General features: G+C 42.8%; 1 protein-coding gene across 1 annotated transcript; it reads left to right on the plus strand.

Annotated features, from left to right (window-relative positions):
- VPS37B (VPS37B subunit of ESCRT-I) lies at positions 1-15,005 on the plus strand. Its single transcript, XM_062625877.1, has 4 exons — positions 1-141; positions 8,787-8,958; positions 9,587-9,669; positions 10,758-15,005. Exons 1-4 carry the CDS (start codon positions 37-39, stop codon positions 11,253-11,255), a joined length of 858 nt encoding a protein of 285 aa, XP_062481861.1. The 5' UTR covers positions 1-36; the 3' UTR covers positions 11,256-15,005.
- Positions 15,006-16,863: the final 1,858 nt, after the last annotated feature.

The raw sequence follows: 16,863 nt of genomic DNA on the forward strand, positions 1-16,863 counted from the left end.
GGGGCCGGGGCCGGGGCCGGGGGCGGCGGGGCCGGGATGGCGCTGGACGTGCGGCGCCTGGAGGCGCTGAGCCTGCAGGAGCTCAGCGCGCTGCTGGACGACGAGGAGCAGCTACAGGACATGGCCCGCGAGATGGAGGAGGTGAGGGGCGCTCCGCGTGTCCCCGTGTCCGCGGCTGCGGCCTCCCCTCGGGCCGGTCCCCGCCTCAGCCCGCCGTGCCCGCGGGGCTCGCTGTCCCGTGGTCCATGGCCGCTGCGGGTTGTGGGGTGTTCATGACCCGCCTCCCCCCACGCTTCCCCCCGGCTCAGGTGACTCCCCCCACTCGGGCCCTGCTTGAGCCGCTTGACGGTCGCGGGTCCGCCATGGAGCGGCCGGTGAATACGGAGCCCCTGTGCTGCGGGAGGCGCTGCCTGCCCCTCTGCCCCCCCCTTCCCTCCCGGCCTTTTGTTTGCTGGCCCTCGGTGATGGAGGGGGGGGTCCGTGCCTGGGCACTTGTCCCGGAGGCCGGGTGCCAGGGGAGGGCCGAGGGCTCGCCGAGCCGAAAGCGCTCGGTTTGGGCTAAATTAGGAGACAGTGACGGGCCGGAGGTGGGATCAGTTTTTCCGTTAATGCAGCCCTTGTTCTGTGCCTTGGCCATGAGGGAGGATTTTGTCAGGGTGAAGTCGGTCCTGCTTGCGGGCTCCATCTCGGCGCAACTTTAATTCAGAACAATATGAAAGAGATGTCTGTGTGCCCGAGTTGGTATGCTGGGCGCAGCGAGGGCTCTCAGGCTTTCTGGGTGCTTGTTTTGCCCGTTTGAAATGCCTTTGTCAGTGTATCGGACTCCAAGCCGTGCTTTTGGAGCTATGGTTACTGAAACAGAAGCCCGTTTTCTTCCTGCTGCTGTGGTTATCTTTTACTGGGCACCGTGTTAACAGTTGTGATACAAGGCTATTGAAGGTTGTATGGCCACAGATGTAGCTGAAAGACTGTAGTCAGCTAACAGCAAATAAGATGAAACTATTTAGGTGAAAACTTTTAAGGAAAGAAATGTGCTGAACTCCTCTGGGTCTTGTATTATTGGGCTGGGTTTGGGTTCAAACTAAAGGACAAAAACGCTAAGAAAAGAAAGGAAAAGTGGCACTATATTCTTGAGAAAGATTAGTTTATTAAGTAAAATCAATTATAATTGCTTTCTCTCTCAGATGCCTGCCCTTTTGGTACTTCCAAGGGAACTGTTCTGTGTCACCTCAAACCATATTGTCAAAGTATTACAGATGCAGAGGCCCACTGAAGGCCAAGGTAATAAGGTGTCCTTATGGCATTTACTTGCTGCATTGGGCAGCAGTTTGTGTCTTGAACTTTATGGCAATAGATTTAAAAGAGGGGGCAGGCATCGTAGCTTTCCATTTGAGCTTGTATTTTAGGAACTTAAACTGCTGAAGAAGCAGATGCTGCTGTAATAAATGGAACACACAGAGATCTTAGAAGCACTGTGGTTTGCTGCAGGGCAAGAGTACCCTTCTGTTAAAAACTGAGTAAGGAAAGCCAGTAGATTAGAATGGTCTTAACTTTGTAAAGATATAAATGGGTGCAGTATTGCTCTTTTCCATGTGACCTCTGACAAAGTGCATGAGCAGGTCTGGCTCAATGGGCTCTTCTGTTATTTATTTGTCAATACACACTTAAGATTGTGGGTCAGAAGTGACAGAAAACCTCATGACCTTAGTAGAAAAGGTTCTCTTTCACTGCAGAACTCGACCATATTCTCAATTTGACCCTCTGGTTTTCCTCTTCAGTTGGCAACAGAAGGCTTTTAAATTGTGGAGTAAACTTCTCTGGGCCTGAGGGAATATTTTGTGGTGCTTGGAAAGTGTGGCTAGGTTTGAAGGTATTCAAGCTGTGTGGAAATATGGCTGTGCTACTGTCTGGTATAATCCTCTTTTATTGTGCACGGAGGTTTTTACTAGAGTCTGTCCAACTAGAAATGCATTTACCCACCTTGGAAGGAATTGGCCATACTTGAATACTTCTTCCTCATTCTGGTTTCGCCTTCACTGAACTGTTCCTTGCTTGAGTTTGTGCTGCTGGGTCCTGAGTTTTCATTGTGGAGCATGTGGCAGGAAGAGGGAGAGAGGGAAATCCTGAGCATTAAGAAGGAGCTGTGGTGACTTCACTGCTACTTGTGTAGGTGTTTGGTTGTCAGTCCACATGTATCTAGGTTGTAGAGTTATTCCAAAGTCCTTAAATTAGTAATTGTATTGTGGCGTGCCGATATAAATCATGATTCCTGAGTTACTTCTCTGAGGTCACTTGTATTTTCAGTGACAAAGTTGGCTAAAGCTGATTACTCCATGGCTGAAAAAACCTTTGTTCTCCTCGTCGCAAGGGAAATCCAGCTCAAACCCCAGTGTTCTGTTCACAAAGAGAAGGGTTTGGAAAACCACTTGGCTTTCTTGCTAATAGCTAAAAATAGGCACTTCCAACCTTCAAGGGAATGTATTCCTGTGCGGCATCTGAGCAGGATTTCTGTGTGTCACTGCAGGGGTGTGTGTATGTGTCTGTGTGCGTGAGCTCGCGTGCACATTCGTGTTCCACAGGGGTAGTGTGCATATACCGCGTCCTTCACACTGCATCCCCAGGTGTGTAAAAACGTGGCAGCAAAGAGCTAAGCTGCTGCTTTTTCTGGCTGGAAGGTTGTTTTTGAAGCCTGTGGGCTTGAACAACGAACATCTTGTCTGGTAAGAAGAGGAAGGAAGCCAGTTGTCTGGTACTCCTAGTCTTTTAAAATCGAGGAGGGTTGGGTTTTTCTTTAATAATCCTTTGAGGTTAATCTCTGCAGCACATCTACAGATCTTAGATTTTATTTCATCTTCATGAAATAAAAGTTTGTTCTTCGTAAAAGTGATTTTTGGTGTAACAGCATAAATGGGAGGCTTTGTGACCTGACACTGGTGGTGATGTGTTTTCCTTTTATCTACTGGAACATCACTTTAGTAACAGTGTGACATGTTACTGACCGCTAAGGTTCTACTGCCAAGAAGTGTTTGCTCTTCAAGACCTTAATTATAGGAAATCAAGAAGTCAGAATTGTATTGCCTTCCTCTCACTCCAGGATTTCAGAGCACACTGGAAAGCACAAACAGGGCTTTTGAGCATAGTCCTTTTCTCAAAAGCCGATTGAAAAGATCGGGCAGTGCAGAAAGCCCAAGTTAAAAGTATGTGAATTCATGCCCAGATTTCTTGGGATTCCCACTCCTGCCCTAAAAACCACATTGTGCAAGTGGTCATGTTCTTGTTTGCCAAACATGAAATTTAGTTACAAAGTTAGGAATTAGACTTGGTGGCAACCATAGATTTTTCTGTTCCAGCTAAGTATGGAATGAGTGACCTGCCTGTGCCTCATGAGTGCAAATTGCAGTTCTGGGTGTCTCTTTCCTCTGCAGTAAACATCTAGGAATTGAAACTTACCCTTTGACCTTTATTAGGCATTTTTAAAGCTAGTACTTATATAATCAGCAGATCTAAATTTAGCAAATCTAATGACTTTGGAATATGTATTAATATTTATTACTAAACAGATGTTGTTAGAGGATGTGTTACCGTATACCAGCACTTGACGAGAAGCACACTTAAATCTTGTGTAAAAGAAGTCTTTATTCTCCTACTATGCACCTGTCAGCTCCTGTTTCAGGGGTAAATTTGACACTCCAAACGTGCATCCTTATACTTCCCCAGTGTGACTGCATAATTCATTCCTGGTTTACAAATATGTGTAAGTGGAAGAGAAAATGTGAGCATGATAAAGGCTAGAGCAAGACCGGAGAAACCTAAAACTAATGTGGATTTATGCTGTGTATAAAGCAGTTAAAACGGTGCCACACAAAGCTGTTTTTATAGCTCCTTAAAAGACTTTTTCTTGAAACTAGGGAGAGACTACTTGCCATGGTGCTTGCCAAAGCAAGCTTATAATTATAGCAGCACTTGATGGACTTTGTGGGTAGTTGGGATTTTGCTTGCTCAGGCTGCATCTCTGGAGGCAGTTCTGAGAACACGCTTATGGATGAACGGGAGTGACGCTACTTGGGGACATTTGGCACAGATAACTCTTTCTGCAAGCCATTATTTTGGAGTAACTGTTAAACAGTAAGATGTTGCTAAGCTCTTTTAATTTTATCCATCGTTTTTCTTCCTTTTGTAAAAGTGGAATGAAACAGAGATACAGTTGATGAAAGCAGTAGAATCTCAATTCCCAAAGCACTTGCCGCTGCCTGTTCTTGGAAGTGCTTATTAAATAAACCCTTGAGTAGAATTATTCAAATTATTTCTGTTAAAGAAACCCACTTTTTAAGCATCTTAAGCCTTGAAGTGCTGCAGAACCCCTTTTTTTTTGCCTACTAACCACTGTGTGTCCATGGCTTCATTTTCTTGCAGTGTGCATAATTTGGTTTGAGTGGTCTGCTCAGTGGTGAGCAGTCCTTCTGCCATTAAAATCCTGTTATAAGCAGCTCAGTGCTATTGCTCCATTTGTGCCATTCGGAATTCACCATGAGAGCTTAGCAGTTAAAGGAAAAGCGTATTCTTTTCAGTGTTGCCCTGCCTCATGTCTCATGATTCTGACTGGTATTTCTCATCTCAGATTAATGTTTCCTGCCTGTTGAAGTGCTCGTGACCTCGGTAGTTTCGTTAGGAGTTCTCCTAGAATCTCATACTGTTTGCTTTTGTCTCTTAAGAACTCCATTTTTCATGGCACTTCCAGTAGGCAGGTGAACATCTGATACAGTACCAGCTCCCTGCTAATAACACAATGTTGTCGCACTGCACATCTGACAACAAAATAACTTCTGTTGGATTTATGCCTTGCTTGGCTATTGTCTTGGGCTTGTGGAGAGCTGTGAATGGATGCTGAAGGCATGCTTTGTGCTGCATTGATAATCTTAATAGACCGGTCATGCGGTATCTTTGACCCTTGGATGATTTTGCAACTCTTTGGAGTGTTTTCTTTCTCATTTTGGTTTAAATAAGTCAGTGTTGAAAGTGCTTTTCAGGCAAACTTCAGTGTTTGCTTTTCTGATTCCCTGAATTGACTTCCAAATGCAGTGGAACAGCTGCCCAAAAATTTATTACACAGACATACGTCAGTGCCAGAGATTGTTCTGGTTTGTAGAACTGTGCCTGTATTTGAGTTGTGTTGCTTTGAGGTTATATCTGTTCTACCTGTTGTGAAATAAATTCGCTCATTCCAGAGACTTCTCCCTTAATTTCAGTGACATGAAGCATTTAAAGGCACTGCACAGGTGGATGGGTTTTCCCCAGCTCCTGAGGTTTCATTTGAGAAGCTGGTTCTCATGGTTTTGGGTAAGATTCAGCTGAAGTTGCTCATCTCTTCGAGTGTCTATTTTTAAAAGAAGCCTCACACAGGCTAATACTGGAAGTGAAGACACTTGAATTGATCATTAAATGTCAGTCGTGCTGCTTCTTCAGCTTAGAAAAAACATGCCCTTAGAAGTGCTGTAATATGGAGAAAGCTGAATCACTGAGTCTTGTGTAATTTTAAGCACTGTAACTTCAAGTGTGATTATGAACACCTTTTTTCAGTTGTTAAACAAGTATTTTCAAGACTTTCACTTAGGTTTACACTAGTCTGTAATTGCTGGGTATCAGGTGCTACGGACAGACAGGGTGTCACTCAGCTTTAGATACAGGTAGGTTCTAATACTGATTTTTGTCTTATTTGTACAAGTCAGAGTACATCGTATACTGATGTTTATTCATCTTTACAAATGTGAAATGACTTGAAAGTATTCAAAAAATCATGTGTAGAAAGTTAGGCATTTGCTTCCTCCTCAGTGCCTTAGTCCTGTTGAGAGACGTGATGGTACTTGAGGCAGGCGAATTATCTAGAAGCAATGTTTTAAAACACTGCAAAAGCCTCATCTAACTTAAGGAAGCTTTTTCTCTTTTTCTGTTGATCTGGAGTTCTTCCCTCTCCTCTTCCTAATGTATGATTTCAGTAAAAGGTTCCTTTTGCAGGGGTTTGTGCTCTTCCAGGCTTTCCAGGCTGGTGTTCACTGGCTTTTTTTTCCTCTCTAGAGGGAATATACATGTTCTTCATCCTGCAGAAGGATCAAAGTTCACTCATAAAACTGGTCTTCCCGGAGTGACTGTGCAACTGCTTTGAAATGAAAGTATGAGCCTTACAAGCAGTGAAAATACAATCACCAAATCAAACTGAAGTCGCTTGAAGGAAGTAGTTTGCTCATTAAAATGGTGAAAGAGGAGAGGCACCAGAAAGCATGAACCTTTTTGCACGCAGTCTTCTTTAGCTGGCAGTTCAGAAGACAGCCGGTTAAGGAAGCTTGTGGTGATGGCAGGTGATTTGGAAGGAGCTGGGTGCCAGTAGTTAAGCTGTTAAATCGTGTATTTTAGTTCCCTTCATCACTGTTAGACAAAGAAATATAAAATAGGGGGCTTTCTGGAAGCAACAGTCTTAACACCATTGCATCATATGAGAAGATACAAATGGAAGCAACCAGTTTAATTTAAATGATTTTGCATTGGATTTGAAAGTGAGAAGGGTGGATTTTCTTTTTATTCTTGGAAAGGATTCAAGTTGAACACAAGCATAGAGCTGGAAGCTTGTTTAGGCTTGATGTGAGAATCTCAAGGAGACAAAACAGCATCACAAGTACAGCTCCTCCGATTTGCACGATTCGGAATAGAATTCTATTTTGATTGATGTAGAATTTAGGAGTCGGAATTATCCTTGATAGTTTTTTAAATGATTTAGCAGAAACAGGGTGGAAGTAAAACTCTGGTATTTTAAGAGCAGTATCTGGGGACAAAGATGTGTTGAACATTGAGCCAGTTTTGAATTTAGCAGTGTAAATACTTTGAAAGGAGGTGGTAGCTTTCAAAGACATGGTTGCTATGCCTGGGAAATGTTTTTACCTGAGCACCCAGTTCTGTGCTCAGGCTGCCAAAACCACCTGAATTCTGTCCTTTTGTGGTGCTTTTAAATAGCTCATTTGGGTTTCCTCTTTTCCTGTTTCTGAGGTGTGGCTCTTGTATACCCACCCATGCATGTGAAAGGAAGAAAGCACTGTACTCTTTGTGTTTGCACTGAACTACCACTGTCCATAAGTAAGATCTGTTAGGGCTAACCAGGGATGATGTGTGCTAGAAGTGGCATGTTAGTGTAGGAGGTCATGAAAAGCATACCAAGAGTTTCATTGATTTTGAAGGCAGCCTAATAGAATCAGTCTGTTGTGCCATGGGAAAACTACCCCACTTACTGATTCACACTGAAAATCTGAAATCGGATCCCCTGGCTTTTGGTGTTTTGTGGTTGTGTTTGGGTTTTATTCTTTTGATGTCTGTATATTTTAGTGAATCTGATGTGACATCTAGGACGGGCTTCCCTAAACATTCAGCTTTCCCAAAGCTCATAAAGGCTGTCTTGATAAAATTGTGTGCATGTGTGTATGAACAAACCCGGAATCTTGCTGAATCTTGGTTTTGTGAGAGTTGTCATTTATTCCTTAGGAATAATGTCTTTGGGCTAGGATATGTCAAGCAGAATGATTAAGCTGAAAATCAAGCTTTTGGTACCAATCCAGGATTGATTTAACATAGCTGGGGAAGAATATTCTGGACAAGGTACAGTAATAATGCGGTCCTTGTGGTTTGCGTTTTAGTAAGATAAGGGATGACATTCTTCTGTAGTCTTACTGCATCTGCTGGGATTCAAAGGGGCTTATTAGAACAACTGTTGCTTTATCTGTTAACATTCATCATGGAGGAATAGTAAGAGTGGTGTGTGAGGAGGGGATGAAGCAGCATCTATGTTAAACAATGAAGAAAACTTCCTACAGAGCGCCTTCAGGTAGCAGGGCGTGAATGCAGAAGTCTGATCTCTCAGGACTGTGACAGCCAATGGTCAGACTTCACGTAAGTCCGTGCCAAGAATTAGCAGAAGTTCTGGTGACATAAGCTGCCACTTAGCACAAGTGTCTAAATGAGTGCCCAGACTCGTTTCCCCACAGTAACGCTGCTGTGGCATCAAAACCTGCCTCTTACAGACAGTTCAGTGCAGCAGGAATGCAGTTTCTGTTCTGGTCGGTCAAAAGCAGCTCTGCCTGCAGAGCGTTCATGGGCACCTCTACCCTGCTCCAAGGAGAAGGGTTCTAAGGAGTCCTTGTCCACAGCACAAACTCTCTTAAGTGATTACTATTTCCAGCTTGGAGAAGAAAACTGTTTAATGAGCTCTCTGCTGCACATGGAGATAGATGTGCAGGAAAGTGACTTCAGGTCAGTATTAATTCCTGTTCAGAAAGCGGTTCATTTACAGGTGCTCAGAGTTGAAAGAAGAGATCCTTCTTCACAGTGCAGTTCCTCTGAAAGTCTTTCCTCCATGAGCTTCAGCAGTCCATTGTCATTTTAGATGATTTCAACATGCTGTTTGCAGCGTAGACCTTCTCATTCCTTCTAGATACGCTAGCAAAGTAGTGTATTAGTAGAGCAAGAAAATACAGTTTGTGAGAATGGATTTTGTGTACCAGAAAAAAGAAGTCAAGGGAAAGAGTGGAACAGCTGAAGCTGACTGTACCCACCAAACAGTAGACATTCCCGCTGTTCATAAAACCCAAAAGTATCGTTGCAGGTCCAATGCCATGGTATGAATTTTTACAGAGAGCTTAATTTAGTAGTTTCTTTATCAGTTTTGATATTGCCACGTTATCTGAGTAACCATTAGTCTTTCTTAATATTTTCACTGTCATTTCATGCGCTATTTTTTACATTTCCAGGCCCAAAATGTTCAACACAGCAAGGACATGACTCTTGCCAGCAACCGCAGTCTGGCAGAAGGCAATCTGTTGTACCAGCCAAAGTTGGAGTCTTTGAAATCAAACTTGACTGAAAAATATCGGGAGCTGCAAGTTCTTTTTGAAGCATACCAGATAAAGAAAACAAAACTAGGTAAAGTTTTCTGGTGACAGCTCTGATTTGCTGTTTTCTAAGTGAATGTAAATATGTTGCATGGTTTTGTTTGGTGGTTGGTGTCTCATTTTTAGCTGTGTGAATCAGGGTAATGTCATTCTTGTGTCGTTTTGAAATAGATCATGTCATGCAATAGACCATGCTTCTAATGATTTATTAAGTGTCTGTTACATCTAGTAACAGGTACTGTGGATTCTTTCTGTGTGGTTACCTGTCTGTTGTTGACCTACTCTTCTCTAGGATAAAATTCATTCACCTTGCTAAAAAGCAAAACAATCTGAATTTTCAGTGACTAAGCATAAATCAAACAGAATGTTGCATTTAACTTTCTCATTTCAAACTGAATCACTGAGTGTCATACATCTGATACTGCACTTGCTCAGGTGCTTTGCCTTTTGATATTGCATCATTGTAATTACATTTCAGCTTTTAGCATTCTGACAGTATTTCTGAACTACTTAATCTATTTTCTTACTGTAGAGCATCCTGTCTTGAACAATGCTTGTTGTACATAAATGCCTTAGAAATTTGTGTGCTTACTGAGGCTGTACAGCTTCAAAGTCCCTTAGAGCCAGCTGACATTACTGTTCTTTTTGTGCCATTACAGACAGACAATCCAGTAATGCTTCACTGGAGACACTGCTAGCGCTGCTTCAGACAGAGGGGGCTAAGATTGAGGAAGACACAGAGGTAATGACAGTACACTTCAATTCTGCCACTTACACGCATTACTGAAGACTTCCAATGTACAAAGCTGCAGTGAAGTGTTGGACATGTAATAGACAAAAAGGGTCTTTTAAATAACATGTTCTGATGTGTGCTTTGAACTTCAGTGAAAAGCCATTTGGTTTCAGCAAGACTTTTTATCCAACTGATTTTTTACTCTTTAAGAGAGAAAATGTTCCTTTTCAGAAAAGAAAGCCAAACTGTCCTAGTTCCTTGGCATTGCCTTCAAATTCGTAGTGTATCAGTATGGAATATTTTCTTCAACGGTGTTTGCCTGGTGTATATGTTAATCCATTAGAAATATCAGTAACCTAATGAAAAGCAGTGCCTGCATTGTTTTTTTTCTCCAACATTTCTGGTGAAACATTCCATTAGGATTTCAACATATCTGTCTAGGGCCAGTGGTCACCACTTGCTGCGATACAAGCGCTTGAAGAATGGTCTGTTTTAGACTAATGGAAGTGTTTGGTTTTGTTTGCTGATTTGCCTGTAGGACATTTTCTATACCCGTATCAGGGGAGAAAATCTGCTTACTGGCCTTGAGTTGTGACCACAAAAAGACATTCCCAGGGCAAGTTGAACTTTGTGACTGTAGGTATGGTCCCATGTCTTAATAGTTAAACATCATTTACCCAAAGCCACAAGTATGAAGCCTGGCTTAGCAATAATCTGCTTCTCTGTACTGAGTCTTGCAGAGTTCTCAGTGTTTCTGTTGGCACTGCGAGCAGTACTGGGCTGTAACTCAGCTTAGCTGACAGTCTGGAAAGCTGTTGAATTTGGTCTGTTCCCACCTCTGATAATAAGGGGAATGTTCAGAACTAGATTCAGATGTTCTTGCTGCTGTTGCTTCAGTATAAATTTAAGCAGAAATTATATTTAACTCCCAGTGCTTCTGAGTAATAAGTAACTCAGAATGCTGCTCAGAATTTTTAGTATGCCAGTCATCTTCCATATGCAAGCTAGAAAATCACAGGCTATTTTTAGGATATATAAACCATTTGGATTCCTTTGCGGTATGCCATTTTCTAAGGTACTTGTTCCATGTTTGACAGAATATGGCAGAAAAGTTTCTTGATGGTGAAATACCGCTGGATTCCTTCATTGATGAGTACCAGAGCAAGCGTAAACTGGCTCACCTGCGACGTGTAAAAATCGAGAAGCTCCAAGAAATGGTGCTCAAGGGACAGAGACTTCCGCAGGTTCAGCCGCAGGCTCAGCCCAGAGCACCCGAGACAACACCAGCACCTCAAGATTCCTACCCTTCGGATGCAAACACTCCTTCAGTCGTGCCCCGACGAATACCACCCCCTCCACCTTCTTCAGTCCCAGCAGGACGCTTTCCTACTCCGTTTACTGCAGCCATGAGTTCAGGACCAGCTCTTTCTTATCCAGGTGCTCCGTATCCTCCTCTCCCACCTCGACCAGGAGTTCAGTCTGCAAGTCAAATGCCACAGCCGGGATATCCGTCTCAGTTTGTACCACAATATCCTCCAGCTCTTCCCCAAAGACCACCTCGCCTTCCACCACATCCTGGCTTTATCCTCCAGTGAATATTTTGGTGCGCCTAACTTATGTATTGGTGCTTATATTTCCTTTTTCTCCCCATCAGAGACTTCGTGTAAGCAATGGAAAAACCTCTGTTCTTTGCACAATGGAGTACAAGATCTGAGCTGTGGCGCAGAGGTTTGCAATTGCGTTTGGTAAATGTGATTATTTCTGTTTTTAAAGAGCAGTTTGACACCGAGGTTTGTCTGGGAAGGTGAAAGGGTGTGAAGTTTGTAAATCCATCAAATAGTGAAAGGCTGCACGGTGGATTTCCTGACGTTACAAATGGAATCACGCTCTGAATTCTTTAGAGATGGGAAATCAGCATCCCCTTCTCATGTATTCCCATCGCAGCTGGATGTGTGTGCTGCACACTGGGAGCTGTTTGTCTCTCTAAAGAATTATTGATCAGTGCTGGTGTCTGGATAGTAACAACCACATCTGAATACTGGGCAAAGAGTTGCAGTGGACCGCATCAGCTTCCTTTGCAGTGTGCCCAGGCAGTGGCATTTGTGGCCAGGTACACGTTTTCAGAGCTCGCTGAGCTGAAACTCTTGTCAGAAAACGTTGCATGGGTTTTAGGCAGTACAAGTTACAAGAGTTTCATTTCTACATTTCAGTTGTTACCTGAGACTTTTCATAACAGAAGTACCCACTCCTCTAAATAGCTTGATATCCTGGTCTCTTGAAATTAAACTAAACTGGTTGTAGAGCCAGTTTAGGGTTTTATAGAAACTTTACCAGGCATTTTTATTCCTTGCCTATTAAGATTCTCTTTTTTATGTTGATTTTTTTTCTTCTCCACACCTTGAATTCAGAAGTGATTTTTTTACACAGGTGCTTAGCTTTTGATATCATGTGATTCCAGGAATCCAGGCAGGGTATTTCTTAATCAAATACTGTGTTTTCATATCGGGTAATTGCCCACTTGAAGCTCCAGAGTTTCATTTTATCCCTCAATCTCTTGTTTGGCAGAACTATTTTTAACTTACCCATTTCCTCTAGTTTTGCAGCCATTGGCATGCCCATCTATCTGGAATTCACAGTTAATGTTTCTCTGCAAGCAGGCAGAACAGAGAAGCTTTTTGAGCTCCATGGTGGCTGTCTGCATCTTACATAATCTATTCTTGACTTCCTCCACTGGAGGAAGAAGCTTTTCAGGGGAGCTCAGATTTCACTCTCAATGTGACTCTTGAAACCCAAGGTACAGACATGTGCTGGTGTTTTAATCGAGCGTTGGGGGGGGGCAGGTCTTAACACTTGTTGCTTGCACAGAATGTGTCCCTAAGTCTGTTATCAATCAGTCCAGAATCTGTCATAGCCCCTGCATTACTTTAAACCACTTTCATACCATTCTTCTGGAATGCATTTCATTTTTGGCAGTCTGTCCTACAAACAGCATCAGTCAAAATAGAAGATCTCTTCTTTTTCCTTTACGTAAGGCCCTTGATTGTCCTTTAATCATTTCCTCTGGAGTGTGGCGGTTGCTAGCAAATACTAATCTGAAATGAAGCTCATAACAGGAAACTCTCTATTCTGAAAATATGGTTATTTGGCTTGTTTTGCCTTCTGAGCACAAAGGGCAGAAGGTTGGTCAGCGTTCCTGGCATCTGAACCAATTCCCCAGTGCAAGCCTGGAAACCTTCCGTAGATGGGGAATTTTGTGACGCAACGTGCATTGGATTTGTTTGCAAAGTGTGTTTTTTCTGTATTCTAGTGATGGTACAGGATGTGTTTTTTTTAAAAAAACTAGTGTAATAGCTTTTCTTGGTATTATTTTCTCACTGAAGCTTCATATCAGCATGGTTAATTATGACTCGTTTCAAAGTAATTTTGCTGTGCTATTAGTGCTGGTATTTGGATGGCAACTGTTGTATCTGGATGCTTAACGTAAGTCTGCTGTAGAAATGATTTGTGTCCTAGCAAGAATTAAAGCAGCTGGGGGCTACCAGGATGATGACAGAGTACAGAAACCTGTACTTTGAGCCTGCTACACAACAACTAAACCACTCTCACATCAGTTTTGCTAACACTTAATAAAACCAACCAGGTATATTTTATACACTTATCAAGTGCCAACTTTTTTTCCGAGGGCTGAACATCCTCAGAAGTGATGGAGGTGATAGATAAGTGTATTGTGAATTTGCACTGCATTTTCTGTATCTAACTTTATTGGTATTAGTAGTCCAGAAATATTTTTACTACTTGTTAAATTTTCTCTCTTTTTGGTACCTTTTGTGATAACGTGACCTTTCAGGGATACTTTATCTAGAAACAAACTCTTGTGCAAGCGAAATACAGACAAAGCTAATGCAATTTTTCTGTCTGAAAGCAAAACAATGCATTATTGCATATGCATGTGGCTGATGTGCCTTAGGATCACTACCTGTGATTGTAATACTAGGATAATAGCATTTTTATCCTTTGAATGGCCATTGCTTAACTCTAATTCAAGGGCTCTTCAAGAGCACTTTGTTTTACAGAAAACTCACCCTTATACTTCAGAAGAAACAAAGGCTGTATCTGCTATTTGTAAGCTTAATAGTTGCCTTCACCGATGGGTAAGTTTGAACACAGATAATATAACTAATGTGATGTTTCAGTTATAGCAATCTCGTAACTGAAATCCAGCTGCTCATGGAAAACGTTTTGCCATTAATTGTGTGTGTACGTGCGCACAAACTGTAAAGAAATACTTGACTGCTGGTAATGTTTAAGGATAAAGGAGAAGGATGACTGTGGAAAGCTGTTAAAATCCTATCTACAAAACACTAACCTGAAGGAGTCGGGCAAGAGAAGTGTCAGTGCTTTCAACCTGTTGCCCTTCGACAGCTTCTCCTGTTCTGTTATAGCTTATAAATAAATTCTGCTATGGCTAGGATGTTAGAATCATACTAATTTGCACTGTTTATAAGATAGATTAAAATGCCATAGGCAAGCTGAGACTTGAGAGGGGGTGGCTCAGTATGCTTGCCAAATATATATATATATTATAAAGTTGTCTTGAGGATTTTTAATGTCTGCTGCAAATAGCATATACTTCCCCAAAGCAATTGGAGCAGAGAAGAACCTTTTAAATACGACGTGTAACACGGCTGTAGAGTGTTGGTAGCGTTGAAAATGTTCTCTTTGGATGGCATTACTTTTGCCAGTCTTTTGTATGCAGTTTTGTAAGTTATGACTAATTGGGTTGTATGTGGTTAAGTTGTTTGATTGATGATCAGCATTGAAGGGGGCTAACTCAAGGATGAGTGTTGCTGCGCTTCAGTGCTGTCGCCTAGAGGAAGCAGAGTCAGTTGTTGTGGCACAGCTGATCCACACAGGTCACCTTTGTACCTGTGACCATGGAGAGACTATTTAGGATATAAGCTTTCATGTGATGCCAGGAGGCAGAGCCCTGGGCACAGTCCAGTCATGGGTAACCATTACATTTAGTGCCCCAACTCCCATGACCTCAGTCTCGACCTCTTTTGGGACTTCTCTGCCCTCTCAAACTGGAATAGTGACTTACAGAGCTCAAATCAACAGTTCTGTTAGCCTGAATACAGAGCTACTTCCCAAACATCGAGTTCGGAGGAGGTAGAGTCGTCCTGCACCGGAACAGTTCCTCTGTGTAATCCTGGACAGTCTATTCATAAAGGGGCAGTTTTATATGCCGAGCAAGTTGTGAAACATACAGTGGATTTGTTTGCATAAGAAGTCTTTCTGTAATCTACTGTGGTCTGATTTTAAATAAAATAGCATATCTCTCTTGGTGTCGTGTTCCCATTGTGGCTTCATTTAATCACAGTCATGCTAATGTTTTCCAACACCTAATGATGCTTCTCACGAGGTGATCTTAGACCAGTTGTAGCTTTAATTATGAGACATAAGTTTGCAAGAAAATAGCTTTAATTATTCATAGTAAGCCTGTTGGCCATGTTTTTCATGGCTGGATGTAGTGAGTCCAGTTAGTATGTCGCTGATGGAGGATAGGTGTGTTCAGAGTGGGTTCTGCCCATTGTAATCGTGGCAGTGAGGTAGGTGGACTGTCTTTTGCAGGTAGAATCCCTTTGTTGTTGTCTTTGTTTCCTACAATAGGGAATAGTGGAAGTGTTCGGAATCTGTGCTTGGAAAAGCCGAAGGAACGGGGAAAGCCACCTCTGTTTGTTAAAAGAGGGAAAACTGAGATTCCAGCCAAGTCAGGAGAAATGAGTCAACCAGTGTTATTTAGGAACATGAGTCAGAGGGCAGAGAAGACCTGATGTAATTTTCTGTGTTATCTGTTGCGTTAGTAGCAGCATAAAAAAGAAGTCCTACTGCAGAAAACCTGGTAATATAAGGAGGCAAACCCTTTTTTTAACTGTCTCTTGATGCGTTCTCTTGTGGTGGCTACGGAGCTCTGATACCTTCTGCTGATGCAGGAATGGGGAAGTACAGCTGAGGAGAACTTGCTGTGCTGACTCAGTGCAGGTGGGCGAGGGAAGGAGATGCTGTTATGTAAAAGTGCAGTTCTTCAGCTCGGCTCTCCTGACACTTGTCAGCAATGCCCGTGTTTTGCAGCTTGAAGAAGGGACCTGCCAGACTGCAACACATTCCAAACCTGGGGTTTGGGTGCCCCTTCCCTGTGGCTCCTGTGCACCAGGAGATGGTTCTGGGTGGGATTGTTCCCTGGGCAAAGGAGGGGTAACCCTGGATGGTCAGGCCTCGTGTGTTGGTTGTGTAATGGGTAACAAAAATCTAACACAAAAGAGGCAAGTGGTGTGGCCTTGACTTGTCCCTTCCCTTTGGAAGCAGCTTCAGAGGCCGTGCAAGCCTACACACATCCTATAAGCTGAGTCCTTGGTTCTGTATTGATCAACCCTCATACGAGTCTACAGGTATGACTGTTCATCCTGCTGAGCCTGTCACTGGAACCAAGATGTGTTGCTTTGAGCTCTTTTGAGAGATTTTCTCCACAAGTTTCGGAGAAGCCTTTTTGAGACAGTGGTGCTGCGGTTGACATCTCCTCCCTGGGCAGCCTCTGCTGGGCTCTCAACCTCATTTGAACTCCAGTCTCTGTTTTGCCCCCCACGTGCAGGACAAATAGCAGCTGAGGCTGGAAGTGGTAGGGTGTGCTTTGACCCCTGGATCCTGCAGTAAGCTAAAAGCTATTTAATACCATTATTTCTATTATTTTAGTACTATTAGTGTTAAGTGCATTTATTTCCTTCAACCTGTTCAAGGCTGCTTTTTCTGCGCTCTTGTGGGTGCTGATGTAGTAATTACTTTTTCCTTCACAGCTAAAAATGTTTCCTGTCACCACAGAAGTTCATTTCACCTTGCTACGTGCACTTAAAGCTGCACATTATTCTAGCAACCAGCGCTCAAATGGGCTCATTTCTGGGATTCATTAGTGTTGAAAGAGGCCTTCCACATCCTGTAGAGGAAAGGAGGTGGCAAAATGGTGCAGTTCTCAGCACTGGAGTAATAGCACCTTAGCGGGAAGAATGTATGATTGTGGAGAATCATATCATCCCCATAAATAAATAAGGATGTCCTTGGGGCTGGTGTGTGTGTTAGTTATCTCACGCTGCCAGCCGTGGTAAGATGCTTTGTAAGGGAGGTGATAGATACATAACATCATTGTATTTT

Source organism: Pezoporus occidentalis, unplaced genomic scaffold, assembly GCF_034315485.1.
Source record: "Pezoporus occidentalis ecotype Australia unplaced genomic scaffold, CSIRO_AGI_Poc_V1 ctg284, whole genome shotgun sequence".
NCBI lineage: Eukaryota > Metazoa > Chordata > Aves > Psittaciformes > Psittacidae > Pezoporus > Pezoporus occidentalis.

Excerpts from the sequence above, each read along its gene's own strand:
- VPS37B (XM_062625877.1), top strand. The coding sequence starts at position 37 with ATGGCGCTGGACGTGCGGCGCCTGGAGGCGCTGAGCCTGCAGGAGCTC. Across the intron at positions 8,959-9,586 it reads GATAAAGAAAACAAAACTAG|ACAGACAATCCAGTAATGCT; the intron begins GTAAAGTTTTCT and ends GTGCCATTACAG. Across the intron at positions 9,670-10,757 it reads AGATTGAGGAAGACACAGAG|AATATGGCAGAAAAGTTTCT; the intron begins GTAATGACAGTA and ends CATGTTTGACAG.